The sequence below is a fragment of the Schistocerca americana genome, chromosome 4 (genome assembly GCF_021461395.2).
Source record: "Schistocerca americana isolate TAMUIC-IGC-003095 chromosome 4, iqSchAmer2.1, whole genome shotgun sequence".
Classification (NCBI taxonomy): Eukaryota; Metazoa; Arthropoda; class Insecta; order Orthoptera; family Acrididae; genus Schistocerca; species Schistocerca americana.
The window spans coordinates 301,917,961-301,939,982 of NC_060122.1; the positions used below are offsets into that span (position 1 = coordinate 301,917,961).

At 42.2% G+C, this 22,022-nt stretch overlaps 1 protein-coding gene across 3 annotated transcripts in view; it reads right to left on the reverse strand.

Moving 5' to 3' along the window:
• LOC124612700 (adhesion G protein-coupled receptor A3) overlaps positions 1–22,022 on the reverse strand; it is a 193,851-nt gene that overhangs the window by 64,960 nt on the left and 106,869 nt on the right. For all 3 annotated transcript variants that reach the window (XM_047141048.1, XM_047141047.1, XM_047141049.1), the window contains 3 exons: positions 7,258–7,413; positions 7,007–7,156; positions 6,522–6,665 (listed from right to left, as the gene is read on the reverse strand). In XM_047141048.1, coding sequence (XP_046997004.1) covers positions 6,522–6,665; positions 7,007–7,156; positions 7,258–7,413 — 450 coding nt within the window. The remainder of the gene's footprint in view (positions 1–6,521; positions 6,666–7,006; positions 7,157–7,257; positions 7,414–22,022) is intronic.

Below are 22,022 nucleotides of genomic sequence, written 5' to 3' on the forward strand. Positions count from 1 at the left end.
TTGACCAATTCATCAAGCAGTGCCAGCATATCAAGGAAACAAAACAGAATAGAATCGGACAAAAGAATTATGACTGATTACCAAATGTGGTTCCCATGTCAGTTGTGGAAGAGCATCACAATCTTGCCGCTCTAATACATCAGATAATAAGAAAATATATAAGCAGTTAATAGCAGCTAGAACTGTCAGACCAAGTAAGTAAGAGATAGTAGCCACAAATTTCGACCCCATATGTCAGGAAGTAATAGAGAATGTTGAAGAAGAGGTGTATCAATCTTTAGTAATAACCTCTTCCACCAGTTGAACATGCCAAGAAGAATGCACTCAAACAACTAGGACTTGGGCCACAGTCATCACATGACAACTCAGCACCCTATCAATTCAGATGCAACCATCTCCTTCACCAAGCATAACACCCTGCAGCAGAACAGACATTCGAAGAATGGAGTACAACACACTGATAGGTTTCCACTGTGGATGCTCTGGACACATTGTACACTACTACAGGGAAAGAAGATGATTGTTTGATAACTACTACACCACCATACATCAACCACCACAACAGTTCTATTCATGCCCATGAACTACAGACTACTGCAATCGAGGTGACCATCTAACCAGGTGAGGCTACCATAGATTAAAATCCACCACGGATGACAGTCACCAAGATATCAGGAAATCTCTGATGCATCATCAATGGCCAGCTTGTATGGGCACTAGTCCACTCAAGGGCTTTCTTTTTTGTAATTGTCACCAGCTAAAGAAGAATTTGTTCCATGACACAAAAGCGATTATGCTGAAAGTCGCAAATGGGATACATGTACTGCTGACAGGAACATGTACTGCAAAAATAGTTATCAATGATAGAACATGCCCCTTCAAATTTGTTGTTTTAACAGAATGTAGACATAATCTTATTCTCAGATGGAACTTCTTGTAGGCATCAAAAGCAGTCATAGACGGTGGGAAATCATAGCTCCATATTGCTGAAGCTGATTTCAACAAGAACACATACCAAAGATTGCTCTGGGTGGTTGTATGCCATTGAAGACGTTGCTAATCTACCATTACAACTAGGTGAGTTTCAGTCATAAATCTAGATGTCCAGTTGAGCTGTTAGCTTTTGCCAGTTGCAAAATGCTACTCAGTTTCACTTAAGAAATCTACACACTAGCAACGATTGTTGATCATGAGTATTGCAGCTGGTCAAGGAGAACTTTGGTTCACTAACTGTCACAATCAGTCACATTTCATCCCTAACAGTATGGGCACAGTAACAGCCTAACCAGTCCAGTAGAGGCAACTTAATGCAACAGATGGAAAACAATGCTCAACTACTACAACAGAAAATGCTGGGAGGAAGCTACTAACAAACTCCCAATAGGATTTGGTCTGATCGAGGAACAATACTAGGCAGTTAACACTAGACAGTTTTAGCCATTCACACCAATTTTTGGATGCTTCAATCTGGATAGGGGACAAGACACACCAAATGCCCCATGGTAAAACACCATATCAACAATGGGGATCATCCACCAATTAGCCAGCAGTGATATAGACTGTCACCAGCTGAATGACAGGAAAACAGGAAGAAGTGGATAAGATGTTGAGAAATGTCATCACTGAATCTTCAGAGAGTTCTTGGTCTCCTCCCACAGTCCTTGAGTAGAAGAAAAATCGCACATCGTGTTTTTGTGTCAGTTACTGATATGGGACAAAATCATGAAAAACATTGTCTACCCACAGCTGCACTACTGATGACACCCTATTCTGCTTGAAACAAGCAAAGTACTTCCCAACTAAGGGCATGCTGACAGGCTACTGGCAAACTGAGGTCGACGAGGCCGACAGGGCAAAGACTGCCTTCATAGCTCTTGATGCGTCTATGGGGTTCAGAGTTATGCAATTTGGAATATGGACCACACCAACCAACTTCAAGCATACAATGGACAACCTGCTTCAATATCTTACACGGATGATGAATCTTTGCTACCTGAATGCCACTGTCATTTTATGAACATATCTGATGAATACCTAAGCTGCCTGACAACTTTGTTTAAGTTTGCTCAGATTATAGTGCTCTGCCTGAATCTGAAGAAGTGCCTTTTTGTCCTCCACGAAATAAAATTCTTGGGGAACCAAGTTAATGGCAATGGAGTTCATCCAGATAGAGGAGAACAAGGACCAGTCACAGATATTCTGACTTCTCATCATGTTCATGCTGTGAGAGGTTTTCTTGGAATGTACTCATAATAACGGCGATTCAGACCTTTCTGAATCACTTGTACAGACCCATCCCTTGTACTAAGATAGGTCCCTTGCATGAACTACTGCAGGAAGACACCAAATGTTCGTGGAAAGGTTTGCAAGGTGCAGTCTCAGCATCATATGATAGAAATGCCGAGACACCCACCAATGCTAGCGGTCACGGGATAGGTGCAGTTCTAGTACAAAAGCGGGAAAGTGCTGCAAATACCATAGTTTATGATTCAAGAATAGTCTCGAAGTGTGAGATGGACTTCTCTACAAATAAAAAAGAGTGCCTTGCAGCTGTTTGGACATCAATAATTTTCAGCCATATTTATTTAGTGAATCATTCACTGTTGTGATGGATCACCTTCCTTTCCATTGGCCAACTAGCCTGAGGGATTTGTTGGGTAGACTGGCAAGATGTACACTGAAGGCTCAGGAGTACGACGCCACAACAGTATACAAGCATTGGTGGACACATAAGGAAGCTGATTGCCTTTCAAGGAATCCCTTGGCGGAACACAGCAGCCTGAAGAAATCTCAGTCATTAAAAAACATTGCTGCTGAAAAGAGGAAAGAACCAGAGTTGCTGAAAGCCATAGAAGCCTGAAGAGGAAGCAACCAACCAAAGGAGAATTTCAATTAATAAATGGAACAGTGTGTAAGAAGAACTATGACCTAATGGGATGGAAATGGTTGCTCATCATTCCCGCTTATCTGCAACCACTTACGCTGAAGTATTTCCATGAAGGTCCAACCTCTGGCCACATGGGATTTGTGAAGACTCTAGACAGAACTAGATGCAGGTATCACTGGCCAGAGCTCTATTGGCCCATAAAGCAATATTTGAGCCACTATAGGGAATGCCAGCAACAGAAACGTATGCCCCAGTTAACTCCAGGGCAGCAGCAACATTCCACCAAATTGAAATTGACCTCTTGGTTAGGTTCCCGAAGTTGATAAACACAAATTAATGGATAACAGTGTTACTATGTGAGCCACTGTAACGAATCCCAGCAACAGAAATGAACACTGCAGTTACCTAAAGAGCTTCTGGTACAATATTCTGCCTGCAGCAGCACCATTCCATCAAACTGGAATCAACTATTGGGCTGATTGGTGAGATAGTCACTGACCGTCCAGCAGTACGTCGTCACAATGGTATGTAAAAATGAATGCAAACATAAGGATGCTGACTGCTTTTTAATGAATCATTTGGCAGAACACAGCAGTGTGGATAAAATATCAGTGATGTCTGCAATAAATAACATAAGATCTAGCATTGCCAAAAACCACAGAAGCTCATCTGCACCCAGGTGTCCTCAAGTATTTCCATGATAATCCTACATCTAGTCACATAGGATTCATGAAGACTCTAAACAGAACTAAATTTTGGTATCACTGGTCAGGTCTCTACCAACCCATTAAGTGCTATGTGAGCCACTATAAAGAATGCCAGCAATGGAAACACATGCCACAGTTAACTCCAGGCCATCTGATACCAATTCTGCCTGCAACGGCACCATTCTACCAAACTGAAATTGATCTCTTGGTTAGGTTCCCAAAGTTGATAAACAGAAATCAATGGATAATAGTCTGCACTGACTACCTCACCAACTAAGCTGTCACCAAAGCTGTTATGACTGCCAATGTTCGACAAATTGCAAGGTTTCTTGTAGAAAACAACATTTTGAAGCATGGAGCATCCCATGTGATGATTTTTAATCACTGAAAAGTTTTCCAGTTGAAACCAGTATCAGAGGTAATTTTACACTGTGACATCACCCACAGGATGATGACTACCTACCAGACATAGACGAATGGCCTCACAGAATGCTTTAATAAAATGATGGCAAATAGAGAGACTGGGTACAATACTGCCCATCATGACATTCGCCTACGGCACAGCAAAGCATGACACTACATGCTTTACACAGTTCTTTCAGCTCTATGGTTGTAATGCAAATCAACAATGGATATGCTGTTCTCGTTTCAACCACACTATATTACTCAGGATGACTATGTTCAACACATCATACCCGGATCGAGGAAGCAAGGTAGCTTGCTTGCATATAGGTCCTGGCTGCCTATGAGAAGGACTGAGTGTGTGAGGTGTGTTTGCTTGAGTGTATGAATGGTGTGTGTTTCTCTGTTGTCCTTTAGCTGATGACGGCTGTGGCCAAAACCTTTTCGTAAGTGACTTTTCATTGTGTTTTGTGTAAGTCTCTTTTCATTGTGTCTGTCTCCAACATAATGTGTCTCTTTTATGGGATGTAGCAATCTATCTTTTCCTACACTGTTGATATTCCTACGCGAGTTTCCATTATTTGAAGTGTTGCAGTCCTTCACTGGTGACCCTGCTTTCGATTTTGACCTTGATTGTGGTTACAACATGATAATATCATTGCTTTAATTGACTTAGCATATAGCACCTCTTGATGGATCAGGCAATGAGGCACTCACAGACTAATTTCTCCCTTATCAAGCTAGTAAGCCCATTTTGCCCTCCCCACATTGACAGTACACTGTTTGTTGTGATGCTGACCAGCTGTTTCCACTCCCTCCCAAAAAAATAAATTACCAGCTCCACAGCATCAAATGTGTCCTTGTCAGCAGAAGTGTCCTTACGCGAAATTTAACTGAGAATCATCTCCAGCTCAGCTCTTACTCTGTGCACAAAAATCACCAACTGTGCTGTTTTTGGGAATTTGTGGTAAGGTCTTATGGGACCAAACTGCTAAGGTCATCAGTCCCTAAGCTTATGCACTATGTCATCTAACTTAAACTAACATACGCTAAGGACAATACACACACACACCCATGCCCGAGGGAGGACTCGGATCTCCTACGGGCGGGAGTTGTGTGGACCGTGACAAGACGCCTCAGACTGCGCGGCTATCCCGCGTGGCAACTGTGCTGTCTCTCACACGTCAGTGGGATTGTCATGTGTGATGAAACATGGTAAGAATTTGGATGCCCTTTAAGTCAACTGACACTGTACATCTGCAGTCATATACCACTGTGTAATTCGTCGCACTTCAAAATTTCTCCTGGACAAAAAACCTCTGCTGCCTGTACTATACATTCTGTAATGTATTCTCTATCCCAAATGGTGTTCCACTCTCTGCAATTCTGAAAGCTATTTGGCGGCTCACTTGTAGCAACGGCCTCTCAATGTCATTTTCCTCTTGTAGAAACAAACTTTATATTTTTAATCGCTTATACCTGCAAATTGTACAAAAAGCTGTGATTATCTTCCATTTGTGTTGCTCGTTTTCTTCTGTTACTCCAATTATTTAGTTATGTATTTATAAATTTCTTTCTTTACACCTTCATAAAATGCAATTTATAAGATTTTGTCACTTCTTTACTTATCTTTAACTCAGTGTTTTCTCTAAGTGCTCCATTTCATCCACCATTCTTTCTCTTACATCACAAGACAAATGCAACATATTGTCTTTGTGGCTGGTGTTGCAATAATGCTCCAACGTGCAATTCTTCCAGCTCGTTATAGTGTGATAGCATTTAAGCACTTTGCTCAGCCTTCAAAAAATATGAAAAGCAAAGAAATCCCATTCCACGTTGAATGATATAGTTTCTCTGGGTTTTCTTTTTATGGAAAATTGCACAGATACCACAGTATTCCTGGTGCAGAATGTAAATCTAATTTAACACAACTGGTGTTGTTAGCTAACTGCTTGGTGTGTGACAAAGTGACTGTCTTGATCTAGTGGCATCTAGCTGCAGGCTTCCTTTTCTTCTTTACCCTTCTGACAGAACTGTCACTCACCCCTCTGCCCCACTTGCCAATATGTTTGAAGTACTAGACCAGAGAGCTTGCAGAGTGCTGTTTGGCCACGTCTGATCTAGTCTTGTGCCATTAGATTTTCTCTTACAAGAAACTATGAAAAAGCAACATCATACAATAGCCAATATTATCACAGATTCAGTGGATAAACATTGCTGCTTATAAGTTAGCCAAGTTCTCTTTTTCTCCTGGGTAGGGCAAAAAGTCAGCACAGACATAAACCATGTACATCAGTGAAGACCAATAGACTTGTAAAGGTCTGAAGTTGTGTCAATTTCAAACAATTACATCACATACAGGTAAAATATGTATCATGCACTCTCACATAGTAGTCATTAATCAACTACTATCCTTCAAAACATTAGAATTTCTTTGCATTATCAGTGTCAATAACAACAAATTAGAATGTTACCACATTCAACAGATCACTCTAATATGACATTATTTCCAGACATAAGCTTACCTTGGATTCCAAAAAGCTTGTGCTGTTGCTCGTTGAACAAATAAAAAGTCGATTAGGAACTTTTCCACTGTGGTCATACCAACGACAAGTCATACCAGGGAAATCTTCTTTCTTGAAAGGAAATTTTTCTACAGCAAGATTTGACTGCAATGTGAAACCAATAGTATTACCATTATCTTATGTTTTCCTGGAGACCCATATTTGCATCAGGTGTGTAATAACTACTGAAAATGCATTTTTTTAAAAAGAAAATAATGCCTTAAAGTGGAAGAAATGTAAAACAACCACCATTAATTTGATTTTTAACGTAATTCTCATTTTGAAAGGAACAAGTGTTTCAATTTCTTAAAAATTAGTCTATTTCCTCAAGTCTTGTGTAATGTGTAACAGTCCAAAAATAATTAGGATACTGGCTGTATTCAGAAGTGCTCATATTCATTTTCCATTCATGGCTACAACAAATAATACTGAACATAAAGTCTTACCTTATGGGAAGGCATTGGAACTGATTCTGCTAGAACCTCTACGGCAGAAACCAAATTTGTGCACGTTCCATTTTCCACCTGAGCTGCTGCCATTAGTGGTTTTGGTAGGTTCATCAAGGAGCTCACTATATCAAGCAACACCGCTCCTAACTGAAAGACAAACAAATACGGTAAGGCAAGTGAATGCGTGGTAAAAATATGAGCTAGAAAGATGAGGTTTTACAAAAAGATTAATTAAATATCTTACTTACTTCTTTCTCCTTGGGGACATAGCTAAGATAGTTGTTAATAGTTCTGGAAATAAAGACTATGTCCATTTTATCTTTCAGCTGTCTACCATCCCCTGTAAAATTCCGGAGTCTTCTTGCACTCTCCAGTATACCAGTTTTTGGAAGACTCAGATTTGCCTATAACACAAAAATAAAGTTTAATTGAATGTAGCGTACCTTGAAAATCAGCATATATACAGGAACTACTACCTTTTCAAATAAAACAGTCACTGATTCTTAGATCATATTACAAATAAACCAGAACACCTTTTCAGTGTGCCACTTAATGTCAGCTTGACTATCCTTCATTTCATTTCCTTGATTCATTTTCTGCATCCTTACACCAATAGTAAAATTTATTTGGAATTTATTTGGAATGTAACCATATGAAAACCAGAAAACTATGTAACAACTATATATGGTTGTTCTCTATTACTGTTATCATGCTGAAATTCTATCTACATGCTGAAACAAACTATTGATGTGAATATAAGCATTACCTGGACATTAATTTTTCTGATTGTCTTTCTAAGGTCTATTACTTTTGAATTGTCAAAACTGAAAATTTAGTCTCCATACATGAATCTGCTGTTAGTCAAGAAATTATGAACTGTTGTGAATTGTGAAAATGTTCATATTCGGTAATATAGTGATAGCGTTATATCAGTGTTTTTCTACTACATGAACTAATACAACTTTGAGGCACTACTGGCATATATATTTATTATTGGTTCACCACTGAAGAGTATTGCTGATTTGTGTTTTCTTTATGGTCCATATAATGATCAATAAGTTTGGTGTTTTTTAGGAAGATTAAGTGATCGCTGTACCTTAGGTTATTAGTTTTAATGTAAACAAATTACAGTAGATCCAAGACATGGCAGAAAATGAGAAATTCCATCTAATAAATTATTTTCTTCACCACTTAAAAAAATGTACACCAGTCATAACGGAACTCTTTACAGACTTCATAACATATACCATATCATTATGATCTCAGCACCAATCTCACTTCAGAGGGCAACTGAACAGACTTACAATGGGTACACTGTAAACAGTTCATTTAAATCTCACAGAGGCTCATAGCGTTCAACAAATAAAAATCACCTGGTTATGACAGAGATGCACATTAATGGTAACATACTAAATGAAATCCACACACTTAATGAAATTCCTTAAGGTCTATGTGGATAACAAACTAAAATGTAGTCAACACAAAGAGCACTTGATGACCAGGGCGCTAGCTTATTTTGTGTGCATTGTCTATTATACGGGGTTATCTTCTTGGGTAATTCAGTTAAAGTAAACAAAGTATAAGGAAAAAATCATTTACTGAATATATTCATACAAATAATAAAAAATTTTCAAAATAGCACCCTCTTGTGTCGATACACTTCTGGAGGCGGTGTTTCCATGCCTAGAAGGCAACAAAAAAAAAGTCAGCAGGAGCCAAGTCAGGACTGTAGGGAGGCCAGGGAACCAATGGGGTCTTAGTCCTGGCCAGGAAGTCGCTGACAATGAAGGCGCTGTGACTCGGTGCATTGTCGTGGTGAACTTTCCATGTGTCCTTGATGTCGCTTTGGCAGCGCGAGACCCTCCTTTTCAGTCTTTTGAGCACTTCCAAATAGAAAGCTGAGTTCACTGTAGTCCCGGTAGGTACGAATTCATGGTGGACAATGCCTCTGACATCAAAGAAGACAATGAGCATGGTTTTGATCCTGGATTTGCTCATGCGTGCCTTCTTGGGATGGGGCGACGATGGGGTGTGCCACTCTGAACTCTGCCTTTTTGTCTCAGGGTCATACTCAAAAATCCACAACTCATCACTAGTGATAACTGAGTTTAAAAAATGAGAATCATTTTCACACATTTCCATCATTCCTCGGCACCGAAGCACTCGTATGTGCTTGTGTTCGTCGGTCAACACTTTTTGGACGAGTTTGGCACACACCTTTCTCATGTTCAAACCTTCGGTCACAATGCAGAAAACAGTTGTTTTTGACATGTTTAGAGTTTGTACTATCAATTGAAGGCTCAGCCGTCTGTCAGAGTTCAAACAATCGCGCACATGTGTCACATTTTTGTCGACTCGTGCGGTTGACGGCCTCCACTGTGAGGTTCGGCGGTGATCTCCTCTCGGCCCTCCATGAACGCCTTGTGCCTTCGGAAAACTTGTGATTTGGGCAGGCAATCATTCCCAAAGGCATGCTGAAGTAATGGACATGTTTCGGTGGCGGACTTCCCAAGTTTAACGCAAAATTTGATAGCGTACCATTGCTCTACAGAATCATCCATTGTGCCGTGTTACATAAACTCAAAACGGGCTTGATGGAAATGCAGCTCCTGACTCTCCGGCAGCTCACAGCCGAATGAGACAAAGAGCGTTTTGAAGCTAACACCCCCTCCACTTAGCCCAGCAAGTTACAACATGCTGTGGTGTACCGTTGCGTCAGAAAATAATTGGTCACATTACTTATGGAACGCACTCTGTACTTATTCCGCAAATGCAGACAGTACAATATTGTAAAGCTATGTTACTCAATATCTCTTCAAAAATTTTGAACATTTTATGCCCACTTCCCAGCATATTCAGTTTGTGATGACATCATTAAAAATAGAACTTGAACTGTGATTTACACAGTTCCAAAAACAGGCAGAAAAGTAAGTTCCATACTTTCTTGTTCATCGTGCACAGTGCAGTTTTGCAAAAGGTCTTTAAGAAGTTTCCATCAGCAAGAAGTGAGAAGCCCTAATAATTTAAAAAAAGATTTCTGAAATTCAAGAACTGGAGTTCCCCATTAGGTACATCAGTAGCCACAATCCTCACTGTAACAGATCTCATTCCAGCAGCACACAGACAATTGTTCTATGATAAATACCAATATGATCATATTGATTTTAGATGCCAATAGGGCATAAATGGTGTTATTTAATACAACTGAGGAAGCAACAGCTTTTTTACCAAACTGTTCACAGCAGTTATAACATAGTTAACTATTAATGCAGTTTCTAACAGATGTTTCACTTTGTAAACTTAAGCTTTGAGTTGTATCACAACTTTCAAGATTCTCTTTCATGATAGGACCTATGGAACACAATGACTGAATGAATTTCACCATGCTAATGTACTGTTATCACATATGATAATGTTTACAAAAACATTCACACAAGACACTAGAAGGAGGGAGAGTAATAAGCTGAGGATAAAATGTTAAGTGGTGCACTAACACTTGCTCCATAAAAATAAAAATAATGTTATAGATGTCATGCTTGAAGTATAAAGGCCTCTGTATACGGTCAAACATGTTTAACACAATCGCTCTTATCTAGCCACAGATTTGCCAAGCAAGCCCTTACATGTTCAAACTATGTTTTTGTACGTTTTACCTCACTTTGAAGCAGACACCATTTGCCTTTGTGTGTATTTTGAAAGTAGTGAGAATGGCAACAACAAATGCAGAAACAGCAGTCCCGGCATTGACTTTGGCACTGTGTTTAAAGGAAAGGGAGAAAACAAGACCCTGGGCCAGAGGATGACTTAACATGAGAGATTTATAAATGAAAATATTCTAATTACTCTCAGAACCCGATGACTACATCAACTTGTTTCGAATGGACACTGGAACTTTTTAAAACTTGCTAAGACCCTCCTAAAAGAGCAAACTTGCCTGTCAAGTTCCGTCTTATCTAGCAATGGATTTGTTAAACAAACCTAAACACATACTGTTATAACGTCAAGTTTAACAATATATATTTCAGAACGACACAACACATATAAGACACAGAGTAAGTTGACAAGCAAGACATGTGTACACGTTAGCATTCGAATGAGCACTGAGTCCCAGTCTAGCGGCCGCTGCTCGGCTGGCCGCTTAGGTGGCGCAGCTGCTGCATGGCTGGCAGACAGCGCCGCACGCAGAGGACACGTGTAATTGTGCGGCGGCACTTTGAATGATCAGCGAGTCACAACACTTTTCCCCCCTTTGAAATTGTTGCACTGGTCTTGATGGAGGTGTCCTGGAGATGGCTAACGTCCATAGGCGTTGTTTGACTCGCCGTAAAGTCTCGAGGAGGAGGCTTCCTGTACGGACGGAAGTGTCCCTGATGATAACGGGTCTGCCACGGTGTCTGAAGATGCAGCCCGGGCTCCATTTTGGCCGCCTGCCATATCCCCGTACCCAGACGAGGTCGTCGGCAGTGAACCGGCCAAGTGAAGGCACCCGTGGCCATGAGGTGGAAGACCGCAGAAGATGAAGTAGCGTGCGGGGCTGTCGGCCACGTAAGAGCTCAGCCAGGCTGTGGTCGCCCATGGGGGTGAAACGGTAAGACGCCAGAAACTGGAGAAGCGCATCATCAGCAGCAGAAGAAGTCCGAAGTTTCCGCATCCGAGCCTTAAATATGCGGACCAGTCGTTCAGCCTCACCGTTGGATTGTGGATGGAACAGCGGGGCCGTGACATGCATAACGCCATGACGAGCACAAAAATCCGCAAATTCGGAAGAGGCAAATGGCGGACCATTATCAGTAACAAGAGTAGAGGGGAGGCCTTCCAAAGAAAAAATGCGGGCGAGAGCACTGGTGGTTGCCGCGGTGGTAGGCGACGTGCAACGGACAATGAAAGGAAAGTTAGAGTAGGCGTCAATTACAAGGAGCCAATAAGTACCTAAAAAGGGTCCCGCAAAGTCAGCATGAATGCGGTCCCAGGGCTTCTCAGGCGAAGGCCATGGTGACAAAGATGACTTCGGGGCAGCAGCCTGTGACGCACAAGGGCCGCAGGAAGCGACCATGTGTGCTATTTCAGAGTCGATGTCAGGCCAGTACACATGACGGCGTGCCAGAGATTTTGTGCGAGACACACCCCCGTGCCCTTGGTGAAGGAGGCGCAAGACCGAAGCACACAAAGACGCAGGTACCACAACACGCGGCGAAGCATTGTCAGTGGAGAGGAGGATAACACCATCCCTAGCCGTGAGGCAGTAGCGCAAAGCATAGTAGTTCCGCAACGGATCAGAAGTCTTAGCGGACGGGCGATCTGGCCAACTCTTCTGAATACAGCATAAAACCCGGGAGAGGGTACGGTCAGAACCCGTAGCAGCCGCCAGCCTGTCCCCAGTGATGGGGAACCCGTCCACAACCTGCTGCTCGGCAACATCCAGGTGGAAACACAAAAGTTCGTCCCTATCGAATGCCGGATCAGGACCCATGGGAAGGCGAGACAGAGCATCAGCATTTGCATGTTGAGCCGTTGGCTGGAAATGAATCTCATAATTGAAACGAGACAAGTAAAGAGCCCAACGCTGGAGGCGGTGTGCAGCCTTGTCGGGAAGTGATGTTGATGGATGAAACAAGGAAACAAGTGGTTTGTGATCCGTAACAAGATGAAATTTTGAGCCATAGAGAAAAACACGAAACTTATGAAGAGCATAAAGAATGGCCAAAGCTTCTTTTTCAATTTGAGAATACTTTTGTTGGGCACCCATGAGAGTTTTGGAGGCATAAGCAATGGGTTGTTCAGAACCGTCAGAAAAACGGTGCGCAAGGACTGCACCAGCCCCGTATTGAGAGGCGTCTGTGGCAAGAACAAGATGTTGGCCAGGTCGATAAGTAGCCAGGCACGGGGCCTGTTTCAGCATAGCCTTCAATTTCTGGAAAGCCGCATCGCATGACACGGACCAGTGAAAAGGCACGTTTTTATGCAACAGGCGATGCAACGGCTGAGCCACCGAAGCCGCAGACGGTAAAAACTTGTGATAGTATGCTATTTTCCCCAAGAAGGCCTGCAGTTCCTTAACAGATGTAGAGCGAGGAAGGGCATCAATCACAGCGACAGTTTGCTGAAGCGGACGAATACCATCCCGAGAGAGTTGAAACCCCAAGTACGTGATAGATGCCTGAAAAAATTGTGATTTCTGAGGATTACACTTAAGACCGGCAGTCTGTAAGACATGAAAAAGTGTGCAGAGATTTTGAAGATGTTCTACAGTGATGGAGCCAGTGACAACAATGTCGTCCATGTAATTGATACACCCAGGGACAGGGAGCAATAATTGTTCCAAGAATCGCTGAAAGAGAGCAGGGGCGCTAGCAACCCCGAATGGCAAGCATTGGTATTGATAGAGGCCGAAAGGCGTGTTAAGGACCAGAAACTGCCGGGAAACAGTGTCGAGAGGAAGTTGATGATAAGCTTCTGACAGGTCAATTTTAGAAAAATACTGGCCTCCAGCAAGTTTAGTGAACAGTTCTTCAGGATGGGGCATAGGGTAAGTGTCGAGGAGGCATTGAACATTTACAGTGGCTTTGAAATTACCACAGAGACGAATATCACCATTTGGCTTAGCAACGACAATGACAGGAGAGGGCCACTCACTGGAAGTGACAGGAAGCAAGACCCCTGAAGTAGTGAGACGATCCAACTCCCGTTTTACCCGATCACGAAGGGCCACAGGGATGGGCCAAGCCCGAAAAAACTTAGGCCGAGCAGTGGGTTTGAGCGTGATATGAGCTTCAAAGTCGTTTGCACGGCCTAACCCAGGAGAAAAAAGGGACGAAAATGTCGTCGACAAGGAATCCAGTTGAGCATAAGGAATAGCATCAGAGACAATATTGACAGAGTCATCTACGGAGAACCCAAAAACGCGAAAGGCATCGAAACCAAAAAGATTTTCTGCGTTGCTCTGGTCGACCACAAATATGGGAACTGTGCGAACAACGGATTTGTAAGATACCTCAGCAGTAAACTGTCCCAAGAGAGAAATCTTCTGTTTATTGTACATCCGTAATTGCCGAGTGACAGGTGACAGGAGTGGAGAACCCAACTGAAGATACGTCTGAGAATTAATTATAGTGGCAGCAGAACCGGTATCCACTTGTATGCGAACATCTCGACCAAGGATTTGGACAGTGAGGAATAACTTCCCTGAAAGGGAAGTAGTGCAATTGACAGACAACACAGAATCAGAATCAGCGTCATGTTCATGAACATCATGTATGCGGTCGGATTTGCAAACGGAAGACACATGACCTTTCTTTTTGCAATTGTGACACACAGCCCAACATTGGGGACAATCCTCGCGTGAATGTTTCGTAAAACACCGCGGACACGAAGGAAGTTGCCGGGGGTTTTGCTGCAGTTTCTTAGCGGGTTGTTTATGGCTAGGTCGAGGCTGCGCGTGGGAGCGCACTGCGGCCACGTCGGCCGGCGGGGACGCGCCGCACGCGTTGTCAACAGTGCACAGAGGTTGTATTTCCCCCAACATCACTCCACGCCTCTATTTGCACCCCAGCGGCGCGAGAAATTTCAAAAGACGGCGCAATGGAGAGAACTTCGTCTAGAGTTGGATTCACCAACTGAAGGGCACGTTGCCGAACTTCTTTGTCGGGTGCCGACCGGATAACAGCATCCCGTACCATGGAATCGGCATAGGATTCTTTGTGAACGTCAGTAACAAATTGACACTTTCGACTGAGGCCGTGAAGTTCAGCAGCCCAAGCACGATAGGATTGATGTGGCTGTTTTTGACAACGATAAAAGGCAACACGAGAGGCTACCACATGCGTTTGCTTTTGAAAATAGACAGACAGAAGTGAGCACATTTCAGCAAAGGACAAAGATGCAGGATCCTTCAAAGGAGCCAATTGCACAACAACCGATACATTTGAGGTGAAATCCAGGAAAGGAACAGAGACTTACATGGTTGTTCGACCGTGACATGAAATGCCAAGAAGTGCTGTGAAAGACGTTTTTCATAATCAGACCAGTCTTCCGCCGTCTCGGCGTAAGGAGGAAAAGGAGGTACTGCTAATGACGAGAAACGCCCCGCATTTGATGCCGCGACGAAATCGCGAATCGCCGCTGTTAGAAGCGTTTGCTGTTCAAAGAGATTTTGCAATAGTTGCTCGACAGTAGCCACGGAACCCGGTGGGTCAACAGTGAAAAGGAAAAATACCATGCTCGTTGCCAATTGTTATAATGTCAAGTTTAACAATATATATTTCAGAATGACACAACACATATAAGTCACAGAGTAAGTTGACAAGCAAGACATGTATACACGTTAGCATTCGAATGAGCACTGAGTCCCAGTCTAGCGGCCGCTGCTCGGCTGGCCGCTTAGGTGGCGCAGCTGCTGCATGGCTGACAGACAGCGCCGCACGTAGAGGATGCGCGTAATTGCGCGGCGGCGCTTTGAATGATCGGCGAGTTACAACACATACTAAGAAAGCTTGTCAATTTAACCACACTTTTTAAGCAGACGGTTTTCATGGATGCTGTATTTTGATACTAGAGGGACTGGCTATAAACACAGATCAAACATTTCTAACATTGCCTCTGATGCTGCGTTTAAGGAAGAAGAAAACGAGACACTGGCTAGGGAATGGTTTAAAATGAGAAACATACAACTGGAAATGTTTCACTCAGAGCCTGATGATTACATCAACTTTCTGCAGACGGGCAGTGAAATGTTTAATAACCTGTTTCACGTTACTTCACCTTCACACTGAAAAAGAAGACACAGGTATGTGAAAATTTATGCTTTTCTACTTGGTCTTCTAATGACAGATCATTACAATACCACAATGTGGGAACGCATAGCCCACATCATCTGTGTAAGAACCAAAAGACTTTGATTTCTTTTATTTCATTTCATTCCACTTGTATGCTATACATACTGATTTTGTTCATAACCGCTTCATGTGTAATATATGGCTGGGTAAAATGTGGTACCTCTACCATTTTGGTAATTGTCAGTGCTATTTTGTTTTTATATTTGATCATAGTTTTTATGGTAGTGGACAGTCACAATACAATGAGATAAATTGTAATAAAACAATTTATCACTAAACAAATGTGGCAAAATATCGACACAAAAAAGTCCGCCATCTTGTGACAAACACATCAAACTGCACCACACACAGTCATTTGTTTGGCAAGCATAGTTAAGTGTGACAAAATGTTTGATTGTTTAATGGGGCCTCAACAGAATGAGATAGAAATCCAGCAGGGAGTTGAAGCAATTACTCCGAAAAATAATGAGAAATGAAATACATGGAAATATCTTCAGTGGTTTAAAAGAATCAAGGGAGGCATTAAAACTTGGTTCATAAATAGTCTAAACTGATTTTGTATGTTATTTAAGGTTTCCAGCATTTTACTCATTTCTCCCTCTTTTGAAATCCTACAAATCTTAAGTGCACAGTTTCTCTATACACAATAAACTAAACTGATTCACAGAAATGATAAACACAGGGAAAACAACACACAGTTGGGTTTTGAAAGGCAGATACAAGCTCCTTGCAGAAATTTATAGCACCACAAATGCAAATGTATTTGTTAATACATACATGTTAACTTTTTTATTAAATGCCTCATTTTTCAGATGACAGTGGTGTTTCATAAACTATTCATAGATGCTAGGTTGGGAATAGAAGATTGGGAATTAAACAAGAAGATTTTTATTTACAATATAAATACTTTACAAGTAAAGAAGATCAGTTATCGAAAAGTAGAAGCTTTGTCCCTCCTCTACCACCCCCCCCCCCCCCCCCCCCCCCCAAACATGAAGAAGAAGAAAACTTGCTAGCTTTTGGAATGAATCCTTTCTTGAGCTAGAGTACAAATACACACACACACACACACACACACACACACACACACACACATATGAAGTGTGTGAGAAAAGTAATGATACCGACACCACTGCGAGCGATCTTGCGATGCTATGTTGTTCTCCGTGTGTAGGTTGGTGTGCTCATCCTTTCCAGATGGCCAGTCTGAGTGTCAACTCCGAACAGTGATTTTTGACAATGCTATCAGTGAAATTGTGTCTTCGTTGTGTGTTACAAAAATGGAATGACAGAATTTAGAGCAACATTATAAAATCAAGTTTTGTGTTAAACTTGGGGAATCTGCAAGTGTGACATTTAAAATGTTGGAACACAACCTGTGGGGAACATTCCTTATCAAGAGGACAAGTTTTTGGCTGGCACAAATAAGTTTTCAATGGCCAAGAACATGATGATTACGATGAACATGAACCTGTCAGGGAGCCCTTCTGTTTCAAAAACCAATGAAAATGTTGAAAGTGTGCATGCACCTTTGAGATCAGACTGAGGTTTAACAAAATGGATGACTGGTGACCTGTTCAACATTTTCACCGAATACCAAATTCAGACAGAAGTTTTGCATTAGTAAAAGGTTTGTGCCAAAATAGCATCAAAAAAATCTCAAAACTGAGCAGGAGGACAATCGAAGGTGTACTGACCTTTTTGAGGGGATTGCCAAACACCACAAATGGTTTATTCGTGTAACCAGAGGTGATGATTCCTGAATTTTTGAGTATGATCCTGAGACAAAGTGGCAAAGTGATGAGTGGCAGAATGAGACACTCCTTGATCGAAAAAAAGCTCGAATGAGCAAATCAAAGATCAAAACAGTGGTGATTTGCTTTTTTCACAGTAGGGGTATCACGCATAAAAAATTTGTTCCTCCATGACAAACTGTCCACCAAGTGTTTTACAAAGACGTCCTTGAAAGTCTCAAGAAAAGGGTGAACTGAGTGTGAGTGGACACCACAGACAAGTGGATGCTGCATCATGACACTGCCTGATGCCACATGGCCACTTCCATCACTGAATTTTTTTATCTCAAAAAGCATTCCTGTTATTCCACAGCCCCCTATTCACCTGATCTGCTTCCTTGTGACTTTTTCTTTTTCTGAAATTGAAAAACGTATTATAGGATGTCATCTGGAATACATTCAAAAGAATGTGACCGGCACATGTTACAGGCACTGCCAGCTGAAGCCTTTCAGCACTGGCACCAAGACTGGGAACAACTCCACCGGTGTGTAGCTGTTGAAGGGAACTACTTTGGAGAGGACAATATTGTTGTCTGAAATAAATAAAAGCTTTGGTAGGTAAAAAACCAATAAATGTTTTGGTAGATAAAAAATCAATTTTATTATTTTTCTCACACATCTCACATGCAAGCATGCACACATGAGCCTCTGCCTCTACATGGTGCCAGTTGGATGCACAGTGCTAGGATTACAATTTGGCACATGGGCTGGGCTGGGGTGGAGGTTGTACGGTGTGTAGCGGGTAGAAAGAGAGAGAGGTGAAAGGTAGGAACACGAACTGGGGTTGGGCAGCTAGCAGCTTGAAGGGACGCAGCTGGTTTGCTGGCTAGGAATGAGGGAGGGAGGGGTGGTAGATACATGAGCTAGGCATGTGATGCACACCTATCAGAGCCAGTGGGAAGCAGTGCACTATGAAGGTGAAGTGTAGACATGAAATGGGAGGTGGTGATAGGAGAATGGAAGAAAAACTGTTGGGTGAAGAGTGTGGGGACATTGGGTTAATGGAGACTGAGGTCAGGAGCGTTATGGGAGTGATGTATTTGTTACAAAGATAACTTCAATCCGCATAGTTCAGAGAAGCTGGTGGTAGAGGGAAGGATACAGACAGCCAGCCCAGGTTGTGAAGCAGCCATTGAAATCGAGCATCTTTTTCTCAGCTGCATGTTGTGCCACCGAGCAGTCAACTTTGTTCTTTGTAACAGTTTGGTGGTGGCCATTCATTATGATGGACAACTGGTTGACTGTCATACTGACACAAATAGCTGTGCAGTGATTGCAGTGGCTGCTTTCACATGTGGTCCTGCTTCTGATGGGGTTGGATAAGCCTGTGGCAGGTGCAGGATATGACATGCTAGGAAGGTGGATTGGACAGGTCTTGCAGTGGGGTCTTCCACAGGGATATGGGGCCTGTGGCAAGTAGTTGGGAGTGGGATTGGCATAGGATAGAGTAAGATGTTGTGCAGGTTGAGGGGGGTGGGGTGGGGGTTAGTCTCTTGGGTAGGATGTCTATCATTTCAGGCATAAAAATAGATAATCAAAGCCCTGGTGAAGGATAAGTTCAGCTGTTCCAGTCCAGTGTGATACTGGGTGGTGGGGGCTCTACTTTGTGGCCTATTCTTGTGGGCAGTGGGAGGATTAGGGTTGTATGAGGATATGGCAGTGGAAATCTGTTTGCAGACCAGAATTGGAGGGTCGTGCCTGTCCATGGATGGCCTCGCTGTGCTGGTACTGCGAACGGCTGAAAGCAAGGGGAAACTACGGCTGTAATTTTCCCCGAGGGCATGCAGCTTTTACTGTATGATTAAATGATGATGGCGTCCTCTTGGGTAAAATATTCCGGAGGTAAAATAGTCCCCCATTCGGATCTCCGGGTGGGGACTACTCAAGAGGATGTCGTTATCAGGAGAAAGAAAACTGGCGTTCTATGGATCGGAGCGTGGAATGTCAGATCCCTTAATCGGGCAGGTAGGTTAGAAAATTTAAAAAGGGAAATGGATAGGTTAAAGTTAGATATAGTGGGAATTAGTGAAGTTCGGTGGCAGGAGGAACAAGACTTCTGGTCAGGTGACTACAGGGTTATAAACATAAAGTCAAATAGGGGTAATGCAGGAGAAGGTTTAATAATGAATAGGAAAATAGGAATGCGGGTAAGCTACTACAAACAGCATAGTGAACGCATTATTGTGGCCAAGATAGACACGAAGCCCATGCCTACTACAGTAGAACAAGTTTATATGCCAACTAGCGCTGCAGATGACGAAGAAATTGAAGAAATGTATGATGAAATAAAAGAAATTATTCAGATAGTGAAGGGAGACGAAAATTTAATAGTCATGGGTGACTGGAATTTGAGTGTAGGAAAAGGGAGAGAAGGAAACGTAGTAGGTGAATATGGATTGGGGCTAAGAAATGAAAGAGGAAGCCACCTGGTAGAATTATGCACAGAGCACAACTTACTCATAGCTAACACTTGGTTTAAGAATCATGATAGAAGGTTGTATACATGGAAGAACCCTGGAGATACTAAAAGGTATCAGATCGATTATATAATGGTAAGACAGAGATTTAGGAACCAGGTTTTAAATTGTAAGACATTTCCAGGGGCAGATGTGGACTCTGACCACAATCTATTGGTTATGACCTGTAGATTAAAACTGAAGAAACTGCAAAAAGGTGGGAATTTAAGGAGATGGGACCTGGATAAACTGAAAGACCCAGAGGTTGTACAGAGTTTCAGGGAGAGCATAAGGGAACAATTGACAGGAATGGGGGAAAGAAATACAGTAGAAGAAGAATGGGTAGCTTTGAGGGATGAAGTAGCGAAGGCAGCAGAGGATCAAGTAGGTAAAAAGACGAGGGCTAGTAGAAATCCTTGGGTAACAGAAGAAATATTGAATTTAATTGATGAAAGGAGAAAATATAAAAATGCAGTAAATGAAGCAGGCAAAAAGGAGTACAAACGTCTCAAAAATGAGATCAACAGGAAGTGCAAAATGGCTGAGCAGCGATGGCTAGAGGACAAATGTAAGGATGTAGAGGCTTATCTCACTAGGGGTAAGATAGATACTGCCTACAGGAAAATTAAAGAGACCTTTGGAGATAAGAGAACCACTTGTATGAACATCAAGAGCTCAGATGGAAACCCAGTTCTAAGCAAAGAAGGGAAAGCAGAAAGGTGGAAGGAGTATATAGAGGGTCTATACAAGGGCGATGCACTTGAGGACAATATTATGGAAATGGAAGAGGATGTAGATGAACATGAAATGGGAGATACGATACTGCGTGAAGAGTTTGACAGAACACTGAAAGACCTGAGTCGAAACAAGGCCCCCGGAGTAGACAACATTCCATTGGAACTACTGACGGCCTTGGGAGAGCCAGTCCTGACAAAACTCTACCATCTGGTGAGCAAGATGTATGAAACAGGCGAAATACCTTCAGACTTCATGAAGAACATAATAATTCCAATCCCAAAGAAAGCAGGTGTTGACAGATGTGAAAATTACCGAACAATCAGTTTAATTAGTCACAGCTGCAAAATACTAACTCGAATTCTTTACAGACGAATGGAAAAACTAGTAGAAGCCGACCTTGGGGAAGATCAGTTTGGATTCCGTAGTAATACAGGAACACGTGAGGCAATACTGACCTTACGACTTATCTTAGAAGAAAGATTAAGGAAAGGCAAACCTACGTTTCTAGCATTTGTAGACTTAGAGAAAGCTTTTGACAATGTTGACTGGAATACTCTCTTTCAAATTCTAAAGGTGGCAGGGGTAAAATACAGGGAGCGAAAGGCTATTTACAATTTTTACAGAAACCAGATGGCAGTTATAAGAGTTGAGGGACAAGAAAGGGAAGCAGTGGTTGGGAAGGGAGTAAGACAGGGTTGTAGCCTCTCCTCGATGTTATTCAATCTCTATATTGAGCAAGCAGTAAAGGAAACAAAAGAAAAATTCGGAGTAGGTATTAAAATCCATGGAGAAGAAATAAAAATGTTGAGGTTCGCCGATGACATTGTAATTCTGTCAGAGACAGCAAAGGACTTGGAAGAGCAGTTGAACGGAATGGATGGTGTCTTGAAGGGAGGATATACGATGAACATCAACAAAAGCAAAACGAGGATAATGGAATGTAGTCGAATTAAGTCGGGTGATGTTGAGGGTATTAGATTAGGAAATGAGACACTTAAAGTAGTAAAGGAGTTTTGCTATTTGGGGAGCAAAATAACTGACGATGGTCGAAGCAGAGAGGATATCAAATGTAGACTGGCAATGGCAAGGAAAGCGTTTCTGAAGAAGAAAAATTTGTTAACATCGAGTATAGATGTAAGTGTCAGGAAGTCATTTCTGAAAGTATTTGTATGGAGTGTAGCCATGTATGGAAGTG